The sequence below is a fragment of the Carica papaya genome, chromosome 3, assembly GCF_054855325.1.
Source record: "Carica papaya isolate Zhongbai chromosome 3, ASM5485532v1, whole genome shotgun sequence".
In the NCBI taxonomy this organism is placed as follows: Eukaryota; Viridiplantae; Streptophyta; class Magnoliopsida; order Brassicales; family Caricaceae; genus Carica; species Carica papaya.
The window spans coordinates 12,425,342-12,438,199 of record NC_142311.1 but is presented as its reverse complement, the minus strand read 5'-3'; the positions used below and the strand labels follow the sequence as shown (position 1 = coordinate 12,438,199).

Genomic DNA, 12,858 nt, shown 5'->3' with positions numbered 1-12,858 from the left:
TTCCAGATCAAAGCTTTTATGAATTAGTATTTTATAATGAAGGCACCAACATAGTCTTGGAGCATTATGTTATTTCTTCACTCCTTTAGCACGATTGTCATTACAATTTCCTACTCTGTAAAGAAAGCTCATTAAAATGAGCTGCCTCATTCTAGTAACAAAGAACACTCTAAGGGTTCCGAAACTGTACATTACTTTATAATACTGACTATTCTATACAGTGGAAAAATGCTGATTCTCAGCAAACCGCAGTGAGGAAACAGCAAAATCTCACAAACCCATAATATAGCACGAAGCTTTTAATTTTGCCACAGCTTACTTGCTAACTGCCTCAGAGTTGTCCTTGAGCTTATACACAGTATCAACATATTCTTCTACGTCCCAGAGGAAAGAACCAAAAGCAACAGCCTCCAAGACTAATCTCTTCATGCTCAAAAATGATGTGGATATTACCTCATTGGCATCCAGCATACCCACGTTTTGATCTCCAAAGAGGGCACAGCTATGCTTCTCAATCAAATTCAGAACTTCCTTACTTTTAGGTTTTGCACATATCTGCAATGCCTCTGAGTCAAATCCCATAATGTAACTCCTCAAGCTTTCACTCGGTTCCTGTTTACTTGAACCCTGAACCAATGGAAGAGACTGCACATTTCTGACGCAACCAAAGGCCAGAGTGTTCGGTCGAGGAGTCCATAAGTCTGGAAGTTGAATGGAGGTCCTATGAGTGAGATGGAAGTCTTGATGAGCCAAAGTTAGACATTGCTCAAGATTGTGCCTCAGTGATGCAGATTTCAGGAAGTAACCATATAAAATGGAGGCCACGTAAACTTGACCAAGCTGGAATTGGTGGATCTGAGTTCTTGCCCAATAATCTGCAACACTAGAATTTGCTCTCAAACCAATAACAGTACTTACATGCTCTCTTACCATTTCTAAAATCTCAATGCTGTGAATGGACTCGAGCTCAAAGTCCTTGGAAGGCCATATCTCTAGTCTCCCGTTATAAACGCACCTTGAGAGCCTAGGAACCAATGGGACTCTGATCTCAGAAAATTTGTAAAATATCAACATATATATGACATCTTCAACAGCAGCTTGGCAGTCACGCTCTTTCAGTTGGGCAATCCTTCTGGCATTCAGGAAAATCATCTTATTAGATCGTGAAAGAAGATTCGTTAATCAGCATGCATGAATTGAAAATTCAAATAACAAATATTTCAGTTCACCAGAAGGTAACTTCAATTTTTGTTTAACAACAGTTAAAATCTACTTTTTTTCTCCGTTCTTTTTGTGTGTGTTGAGAGAAGAGGAGGGGTTTGAAGTACCAAAGGTAATACTGCCAACTTTAGGATAGTGAAAGCACCCTGCAACTGTGTTACAGTAATCACACTTATTCTTGTTTTTGACACCAGCAAGAAGTAAAATTTGTGAACACCAAGGGTAGAACCCTATACATCCCACAGGGAAGACACACTTGGGAAGACGGCAGGGTCCTTTTTCTTCAATACAATATAAATGTGTTTTTTTCTTTTTTGGTTTTCCATACAATTTTTTGGAGGAAGATTTCCCATATGATTATCAAAATGTTGATGAGGAAAAGTAAGGAAATCAGTACTAGTTAAACTTACCCGTGCATGTTGAATAGAAAGGGGGAAACAAATGCACCATTAAAATCCACAAGCATATGGAACCTAACAAAAATCTTACTGAAGAATTGATTGTGGATCTTATAGTTTATAAATTCTTCACTATATATTTTCAGCAGCTTCTTAATAAGAAAACTATAAGACCGACTGGTTGACTGGATTTATCCGATCAATATATTCATTTAGAAACAACCAAACTAAACAAATGGATTCCAACAGAGAGATGACTTCTCCTGCGGGTTAAGGCTAACGCATCAAGCAATTGTTGGCTGTTTATATCATTGAAGAACTTGGGGGCTGCAAGACAAATATCTAAGTAAGCTTCTTCGTCAATCTAGTATAAATTTTCCCTGATAAATCTATCATCCTCCAGTTCAGAGGTTATCTGATTTTGGCAACTAACTTTACTATAGTCGCATCACTATGTACCTAATGGGCCAAAAATTGTCGACGTCTTTTCAGCGAAGAAACCATTCTGAACGAAAGAAGTCATTGAAATGGAGATTAAAGTGATACAGGATGGAAAATAAAGCATTTGCAATGAGAAAACAACCTGAAAGCCATCCATACAAATCACAAGATAAATATATCAACTAAAAATTACTAAAACAAAGCATATATATGCCAACTGAGAATCACAAGCGACACTTCATTGGGTATACTCCCTGCACCTTCAGTAACAAGAAATTCCGAGGCTTGAGCTACATAAGGAGGCTAATATTCTAGCATCAACCACACAGCAAGTAGACACTTCTAACAGCTAAAGGCAAAACAATAAATACAAAAGGCACCTTCATGAAGGTTCTCAACTACCCAATAAATAACCCAACGCTGAAAATAGTAGCAAGATGTGGGAGACTAAGTTTCAAGGTAAATCAAACTTTTAAAGTTCAAACAATTTACGTCTACACAATGAAAGATATCAAAAGAGCATATATGCATAATTATGTCTTGCAACCCTTCACAGATATTTCAAAATCCCTTTATAAGAGTAAAATGAACTAATTCTGACAAGTTATCATTGGAGGGCAATTTGTTGAGAAAGCTTCTGGGAACAAGCGGGGCCCAGTTCCTTTGACAAATATATCAATAGCAAATATAATTTGACTAATCTCACATACTGATTTAATTCGAAACATTCTTGGAAATTGACCTTTTCTATCAAAAATCAAACAGCAGAGTCATCAATCAAGCTGACCATCATGTTGCAAATAGGATAACTAATTGAATCCCACCAAGATGTTATCCTCAATCTTACTCGAGAAGCAATATGTACACATGATCAAGGAGCCTCAAAGAATCGTCTCCTAATTCTCCCAATTTTTTATTTTTCAGATTACCCAATGCAACAAGAAAACGAAAAACCATCCTGGCAAGAAATTGAAACGTACAGAAACGCCTCTAGGCTATGACAAAGACAAAAATTGAAAGCCCTTTGTCTTTCTCAGAAAGCTCCAAAGACGGCGAGAAAACCAATAGAACAACTGGGTTTGGAGATAAACCCACTTCTAGAAAACAAACTTAATCTTGATCAGGAAGGTTTCTTAAGAATTGAGCCAAAAAAATCAAAACATGGGTTGCTATAATACACAATGAATTAAATGCGATAACCCAATAAAAAATAAAATAAAAAAACAGAAGGTAGAAGAAAGTAGTAGAAACCGCGTGCAAATACATACAAACATATATACGTATGCTTGTGTGTATATACACTAGTGGTTATACATTAGACTAAAACGACAAACCTATGGAGGCACTCTTCATCGGAGCCAGTGCTGAGGAGCATACGATTAAGCGCGGCGTCGCGATCATCGGCCAGGTGTTTGAGCTCGTCCCCAGCGGCAAAACGAAAGAACTGACGCTGGTTCAACAGGACACTGCTGAGGAAACGACCCGCCTCCGAGCGCGGTTCGAGCGGCGCGTTAAGACTACTACCGGACTCGCAGTGGCTGGCTCCAGCGGCTGCTACGACGTGATTTGATCTCCGCAATCTTAAGGTAGTATTATTAGTAGGAGGAGGAGGAGAAGAGGGGATGGTGGTCCGGTGAGCGAAGTTGGGTGAGTTATGGGGCGCGATGGAGCGGAAAGTGTGGGGCCGCTTGGCGATAAGGGTGCGTGGTAAAAAGGAGAGGGTGTTGGGGTGAGTGTGAGAGAGACTATATTCCATTAACAGTGTGTGAAAACCCTAAGAAAGGAATTAATGGTAATTGGTTGCAGTGGGTTATGGCGAGTGGAGAAGAAGGATCAGGAATCAGTTGACGGAAGATGCCATTCGGATAAGATCATGGGTGGGCTGAAAGGCTTTTGTCTTTTTGCGGTAAAAGATAAGATCTGGTAGCAGAGTCTGTGTATTTATAAGTACAAAGTAGTTGTATATGAATATAATACGTGAGTGAGCGGAAGAAATATATACGTACACAAGTTGGCAATTGGGAATTGGGTTGGAGATCATTGACTCGTATTCGGAAACAAGAGACTGCCAACGATTTCTCTTTTTTTAAATATAGAGTTGTGATAATACTAAGTTTTCAAATCCAATAATTTTTTAAAAAATAAAATAAAATAAAATAAAATTTCATAATTAAAAGAATAATATAATCAGTCAATTAATTAATTAAATGGAAAATATTTAGGTGATAATTAATAAAAAAAAGTATTTGGAACAACGAAAGTAGGTAGAAGACAAACTTTGTAGGATGAGAGGAGTTGAGAGGACTACAAATAAAGAAAGGTGATATATATATATATATATATGTACATAAAGTGATAACAAGGACGAATAGCCCTGCAGACTTATCTTATATATATATATATATGTGAAAAGATAAGACCACTTATATTTTTCTCTTACTCTATAAAAAAGAATATTCGTGAATATAATATATCGGTTTTATTGCTAAACCGGCCGGCCAATGAAAATTATTGGAGGAGATAATTAAAAATTAATTATTTAAAATTAAAATTCCGTTTATTAAGGATGGGGTTCACCCATTATAAATAAAATAAAATTGCCAAACTTTGAAAAATGCTCAAAATGCGTGCTTTATTTGGTCCACTTAGATTTTTTTAAATATTTTTTGGAGCTTTGTATAGAAATTAAGTGAAAAAATTAAATGAGGGCAGATCTCAACCACATTGCAAAGATATTTGAAATAATGCCTAATAATTATAAAAGATTTATACATATATATATATAGAAACATACCGTGTGTATATTTAATTTATATGTGCCGTAAATTCTAGAACTCATAAAAGATATTAAAAATTGGAGTTACTATTTCGTGTACGATTTTTAATTTTTCTTTTTTAAAATCTTTTATGATGCATATATATAAAATTTTGAATGATCTTTTATGATACATATATATATGTATGTATATTGAACTTTGCATATTTATATGTACGGATGTATATACTAGAAATATGTATACATAGATATAACAAATAGAGAATAATATATATTATATTACGTTTCTCATTCACAATAGTAACATAAATTTATACACGTGGTGAACATTATAGTTATCTTGGCTATGTATTTTTGGAAGCTTAACTCTAATTACTAAGCTTTAAAATATAAAGAGTGTATTATCATATAAATAACATATAATATTTCATATTAATTTAAGTTTTTAAAATAATAAGTTATCACATTATTTAAAAAATTAATATATTTAGAAAATAAGAAGTTAATTTAGAGACGATAATTTTCAAAATTAAGGTATTAATTACAATAGTAATTGTTGTTGTAAGAACAAGTAATTAATTAACAAATCAATCGCAAATTGATTCTTCACTAGCTTTAACCAAATTTCTCAATCCTCGTATACCACTAAATTTGAATCTTAAGCCACCAACTTATAACCATTTTATCTCACGTTATTCTTTAATCTTCCTAAAAAATCATCGCTTTAAATGGTTAACATTCTAATTTGATGAAAAATGGAAGAATATTTTTGTAAATTTGAAAAAATTATTATGAATTCGATAAGAGTATTTTAGTAACATAATCTAAATAAAAAAATTTGTTTAAAGACTTCTAGCACCAAAATCAAATCAACCCTATATATATAAATACCCCTTAATGAAAATTTAAAATTAGATAAAAAAAAATATGTACATATTCGTAAAAAAAAATAAATAAAAGGAGACTATTTTTTTAGTCAAGACTTAAAAATGAGTGGTCGTCTTTTCTTTACCAAAAAAAAAAAACCCACAATTTGAAGTTATTTCCTTAATTAGACCAATGTTTAGAAGTTATATAATGCTAAGATTGTTGGACCTTGGCTTAGTCAATCAATCAGTCCTTGATCAACACAAGATCAAAAAGGAGAGAGAGAGAAGACAACCCACGAAGAAAGGAAGAGAAGTGACGTCAATAGTCATAAATGGCTCTCTCATCAACAAGAAAGACATGGATCTTGTGTTTGGTTTTGATGAGCATGGTGGTGCTCATGGCTGATCATGCGGAGGCTTCAAAGAAAATTCAACCGTGGGTGGTCGATCCCTGCCAGAAGCCAGGATCACCTTCGCCACCCAATTGTTCCAACAACAAAGCTGGACACCATGGTCCTCCGACCCCTTGGCGTCGCATTTGCAAAAAATTCTCTATCTGTCGTGGAATTAATTAGTTGCCAATTTATGCATCATCGTTCATCCTTTCTTGAAAACTTTTTCCTCCTCCATTTATGTAATAATCTTTTGGAAATTTTATTTATATATATATATATATATAAACTCGGTAACCTAGTTCGTTTCCCTAATGAATCTTGTATTGAGCAAATAGAAGATTTATGGGAATTACAAAATGGCTTTATTCACCCTTTTGGGTCCATTGATTCTCAAGTATTTGTGTTAATTATCTCATAATTTTTGGTCTTTGCGGCTCGAATCAACTGGAACATCGACATTAATATTATTTACTTCAACTAAAGTTGACAGAGTAAGTTAACACAATGACCAGATCTAATAAGTACGTGCATCTACGTTTCTGAATCCTCCTTTCTTCTTCTTCTCTTCTGAATGCTTTCTCCTTCTCATTCTCTCTCCCTTGTTCTTCTATTCATATATACATATATTTCTTATGTTAACTATTCTACGATGCATGAATACTTATGTCACTGGTTCCATCAATTTTATCTTTTGCTTTCTAACTTTTTGCTTTACTTTCTACTTTGAAGATTTTAACAAGTTTATTTTTTCTTTGCTCCTTTTATTTTTATCTAGTTACTTAAAAACTTTGTTATGTATGAATATATGTATATTTGAAATATATAAAAGATCATTTGACTATCAAAAAACATATAATTTATTTTTTATTTTCAATTAAATATATTAAAACTAACTGTAAATGTAAAATTCTGCATCTAAAGATAAAATACACAAGAACTGCTTCTAACACCAAATAAAAACAGTGAATTTCATCAAACACTCATTAATCAGTACATGATCAGTATTTATATATATATCACCAAAGTTAATGATGGAGTAAACTTAACTAATTAGTAGCTAACTAATTGATTAACAGAAAAGAAATTAATAATTTAATTAATTAACCAATTAACTAATATTCCCTCTCCAGATGAAGCAAATATGCTTTTGATTTCCATCTTGGATAGTAAAGGAAGTTTATCATGAGAAAATAAAGCTTTGGTGAAGATATTCACAAGTTGATGCTAAAACCAAATAGGAAGAAGCTTGATGTGCTATGTTAAAATTTGATTTTTGAAAAAGTTACGATCGATTTTAATATGTTTAATTTGTTCCTGAAACACTAGATTGGAAGCTACATAAATGGTGGCTTGACTGTTAAAAAAAATTAATGCAAATTATAAATATATAATATATAGAGCAATTCACTAGTTGTTAAATTTAGGTTTACAGAAAATTAAAAACTGTGAATTGTTCTTTGGCTTTTTAAGATATCATAAAATCTCTTATAAATATATAATATCTAAAAATAGAATTTTTAAAGTAGGATATAATGTCCAATCAATATCAAAAAAGACCTTCAACTGCAAGGAACTTTATGAAGACAAAAAAAAAATATCTTGTATAACGCCCGGAAAATATAAAAAAAAAAAAAAATTGATTATATTATTTTAAATATTTTAAATAGGTTTTAAAAAAAATGTCACGTCAGCAGCCACGTCAGCAGATCCAGTCAGCAGTCCTGGCCAACCAGGACCTGCCACGTGGCAAAACCACGTTGACCGGGGACAGGCCACGTTGGCGATCCGCGTACGCGCGATCGGACGGCACAGATCAAGCGTGCGTACGGACGGCTCAGATGCAATCGCACGGACGACCCAGATTCAATAAAAAACGGACAGCCCAAATTAAAACAAAATGGACGGCTGAGATCAAAAGGCAAAAGGGTATAAATAGAACCCCCAAACCTGACCACAAAAACCCTAGCCGCCTGCCCTCGCCGGAGAAGACGCACCAGACGCTGAAGACGCCGGCCGCCGCCACCTGCCGCCGCACCGGAGAGATTTTCGACCGCCGATTGAGGTAAATTTCATACCCCCGACTCGTTTTTCCACGCTGATTTCCCCTGTGGCCAAATCGGAGCCAAAATCCCGACCAAACGGCCGGAAAACACGACCGAAACCTAGCGGCGCCGCCGCGCCCCTCCTCGATTTTTGCCTCCGATGAGGCCCTTCCCAGCCTCCGTTTGATGCAATTTTTATATCACCGTGATCACCATTCTTTTCTCTACAGGTTGATCGGAGCCGAATCACCAAAACACGAACCTCACCGGAGAGCCGCCGCACCCGAGAGCACCGCCGCCGGTAAGCTTCGGTTTTCCGTAATTTTTTGGCCCCCCGAGGGCCCTAGGGTTATTTTATCGCAAGGATCGATGCAAGTGTGGCCGAATTCGGCCGAAAACGGCCAAACCGAGGCGGATCGCCGCCGCAAGCTGCGGCGCCGTCGCCGGAGCACGACAAAGCCGCCGTGCCGGAATTGCGATATTGGCCAAAAAGGGGCCCTGGGCCTAATTTGGGATTTTTTGGAACACATGCAGGTACCAGTAGTGCGTTTCAGTTCCCCGGAAAAAATTCAGGAAAAATTAGGGACAGCCTGTAGGCGCACTGTGAAGCCATGTTCGGACCCCGAAATGAGTAAGGACCCCTCACCCTATTTCCTATCACGGTATTAAAGTTCAATAATGATAAAACGGTATTTCTTGAATCAACGAATGTATGAAATTGCTTAAGGTCGCTAATGAAGCCCGAGTCTAGTGTGTTTGTCGGTTAACTGTTATTTGGCCTATTTTACAGTTTTAAATGCAGTATGAGGTTTGATGTTTTCATTTTATAGTTTCATGTGCATATTTTACTGTTTTATTGATTATGAATTGAATGACTGAGATATTGATGCTGTATGTTGCCTGTTTGGCATAAATTACCGTTTTACTTATTTGTATGTGGATTAATGATGCTGACTGAGGAAAAAGAGAATGAAAGATTATGTAAATGGGTAATTGTATAAATGTGGTCAGCCTGAGTAGATATCCTGGGAGATGGTGGACGGACCGGGTTCGTAGGGAACCCTACCGGGATTGTGGTCTCCCATACCGGACGGGGTATGAAGATCTTATGTGTTTTGGCGCCCATACCGGACGGGGTATGGGGACGGCCCGTTTCACCCTCATACCGGACAGGGTAATGAGGTTTATAGTTTTGACGCCCATACCGGACGGGGTATGGGGACGGCCCTGGAATCTGATTTCAAGTGTTAAGGGTTAACGGGTAGCGGGACCCCTATGGATCCCCATGGATACTAGTGGGCTGGTAAATGAGGAAAATATGATGTGTAACGATTGAATTACAAAAGGCTTGATAAGTATTATGTTATACAGTTTATATATGATTTCATGATGATGATAATGTTATTGCTTTCGTATACTGTTTTATGAATTTCACCGAGGTAAGTGGATGGTGAAGAATTTATTATTGATAAAAGAATTTGTTGTAAATTATGCTCCATTGGTCTTTTTGTGTTTTCTACCTATCTTTACCTCCGTGACGGTGAGATATCGTGATGTCTTTACTGGGCTAGTGTAGCTCATTCCTTATTTAATCATTTCAGATCAGGAAGACATTGTTCCCGAGCCGGTTCCGCAGGAAGACGACGAAGGGGACGCCTAAAGACTCCATAGTCATATTCGTAGCTTTTACTTTCAAGTTCTCCTTTAGGTAGTTTGATCTTTTATATTTTGTGAGCACGTTTTTGGTTTTAGTGTAAGGGATGTTAATCGAATTTTTGACTTCGCTTCCGTATTTGAGATTTTTAATACACATTTCATTTTAAATTTCCGGGGCCGTTACATCTTAGCTAAGTGTTGTTTTAAGGGAATAAAGTAATATGTGTGCTGCATGTAGACGAGGAAGGTGTGGCTAAGATACAAATTGACTAAGCTTATGTATAACAAAAGAAATATCAAGTTTAGAAATGACTAAATGCAATAACATGTTAATACGCATTTATAATTAATTGTGTGATATAAATACCTCTCATAACCCTATATTAATTACTATTTTAATGCGTCAGTTTCTATTCGAAATCAATAGTTTTTTAATTAGTTCTAAAGGAGAAAAAAAAAGTACCGTACATTAATTAAAAAAGATAACCGTAGTAGCAGAATATCTTTTTGTACTACTGAAGATAACAACAATTAGTTTTTAAGATTAAAAAAACGGCTATCTACTAAATTTAAGTTGTTTCTTTGAATTTAGACCAACAAAAGCATTCAAAATATATATAAAATGAACTAAAATCGTTTATAAGAAAATCAAACAACAACAATTAGGAATAAACAGAGAGATAGAGAGAGAGCCTAATAATCGTGGACAAATGACGGCAGTGTTTGACAAAAAAACGACGTTGATTGTGTTGTTTGTTCTTATGATGAGCATGTTGCTGGTGACGGAGGCAGTTAAATGGATCGATCCGGGGGTTATGGATCCATGTTTGAGACCAGGACCAAAACCTCCTGGTTGCTACCAAAATCCTTATGCTCCTCCGGTTGCGGCAAACCCTTATCGTCGGGGTTGCTCCAAAATCAACCGCTGCCGTGGTTCTAATAAACTAGTTCTTGGTCCCCTTTAGATATTATGTATTAAATTTTTAATTTTGGGTTCACTCTCAATAACCTTATTATTATTAACTACAAACTTTAAAGTAAATGAAACCTAGTTTTGTTTGCCAATAATAAATTTTGTTGCCAATGACAAATTTTGTCTCCATCAGCTTTCTTGTATTATTATATAATGTTCTTATATTTATTTCAACGATTAAGTATTTTTTAACTAATAATAGTATTATTTTTTACAATACAATATACTGTAGGAACCAAAAATATATTTGCAAATAAGGGTTGATTACAGAATATATTTTCAATAAGTTAATATTAGATGTGTAAACTAATTAATTAGTTATTATTTTTTTAATTAATTTAGCGTTATTGTTAACTTTAATTATATAACTATGATACCTTTTGTTTCTAATTAATGAGCAAATTAATAAGAATACCAATTTTTCCTTTCAACCTTTTCAAATGGGAAATTCACTAAACCTGTTGAAATCAACAGGTTAAATATGGTATAAATTGCTCGAACCAAATATTTAATATATAAATTTTTGAATGATTTTTCATGATACATATGTATAAATAAATATGTGCATATTGATTTGTGAATGTTTATATGTACGGGTGTATATACTAGAGAAATATGTACATATAGATATAACAAATATGTTTTGATGCTCTGAGTCAACTATCCAATTTGTCGTTAAAATAACTTATCAACTTAAAAAAGTAATATATATATATATATATACATGCACTTTGTGAAGTTGAGAGGTTTCTCATGAGATTTTGATACCTTACAATAAAACTGGACAAAAGTGTTACCCTTTGTAATTTGAAAGGGATTGAGATACTGAACAAAATTATTAACTCTAATTTTTGATTTATTTGTAACTTGTGCCATAATTTGGTTAATAGTAATAGGATTTTTTTATCTATGTCCATGGCCAGAAGGCATGTCCCTTCTCGAATTCTTATTTTCACCCGGCGTTAAAATTCTCAACTTTAATCATAAAAGTCACCTTTCTAGATGGCTCAGTTAGCTTTAAAGTAGGGCTAAGATTAATAACTCATTATCATCCCTCTTGAAAAACTGAAAAGAAAATTTTATTAATGGAAGGAAGGGGATCAATAAACAATATTTATCTTTTGATACCAGAGATACTATCGCTTAATTTTATGAGAAAATATAAAACATACTTCTTTTAAAAATAGTTATTTTGTTCGTCAATTTCTCTATACATGCATTTTTTCATGAGTACATATAGATTGAAAATTATTTAATTCTTGCTAAATTTTTTTTTAATTTAATAAAACATATATTGATATAGTTCTGGTTACGAATGTGATTGAAAAAATCCTTGGTAAGTTCAAAAATTCTCATACCATTATTTTGTTAGAAGTGTACACTAAGATTTTGTCCACATTTCAAATGCATACTCAAAAACAACTAACATTCGTTGAAATTTTTTTTAATATTGAGTCTAAAATCTAAGAAATTACTATATAGTTGATGCGAATCCATCAATTAAAAATATTCTTATTAAAACCATAAGGTTTTATAATAGATCCATCGATAAAATACAAATTTATTTTTTACCTGTCCATCGGTTTGTTATAAAAGACGTACTTGTTTCCGTTGAGTTGTTGAGACACTAGCACTAGACCGAGACTATCTAAATGATACAAAAAGAAAGGAATGGTTGGATTTTCGAAAGTATAATTATTAATTAAGAACTATTTTAATTGTCAAATTATTTATACATTAACATATAAAAATATTTTCCATTTCATTAATTCTTAATTTAATAGGTTGTTTAAATTTAAATTATGAAATTAAAGAAATAACTGGCTGAGTTTGTATTAATTCAAATAACTAACTGAGTTCATAATTTTTTTATTTAACACTAAATTATTGCAAAAACAGAAATAATCCTTTAAAAATATTTTAACTAGTTTTTAATTAGTATTTTAAGCTCATAATTATGAGCAAAATATCACACATTTATGATTAATTGTATAACACTATATTAATTATCATCTTAACATGTTAATTTTTATTTTAAGTCAAAAGTTCTTTAGTGACCTTTAAAAGAAAAAAGAAAAGTGACCACA

The 12,858-nt window shown here is 34.0% G+C and overlaps 1 protein-coding gene across 1 annotated transcript; it reads right to left on the bottom strand.

Moving 5' to 3' along the window:
- LOC110821637 (phosphoserine aminotransferase, putative (DUF760)) lies at positions 1–4,049 on the bottom strand. The gene is made up of 2 exons (XM_022051558.2): positions 3,395–4,049; positions 1–1,132 (listed from the first exon to the last, which is right to left on the bottom strand). The coding sequence occupies exons 1-2, from the start codon at positions 3,814–3,816 to the stop codon at positions 316–318; spliced, it is 1,239 nt and encodes a 412-aa protein (XP_021907250.2). The 5' UTR covers positions 3,817–4,049; the 3' UTR covers positions 1–315.
- Positions 4,050–12,858: the final 8,809 nt, after the last annotated feature.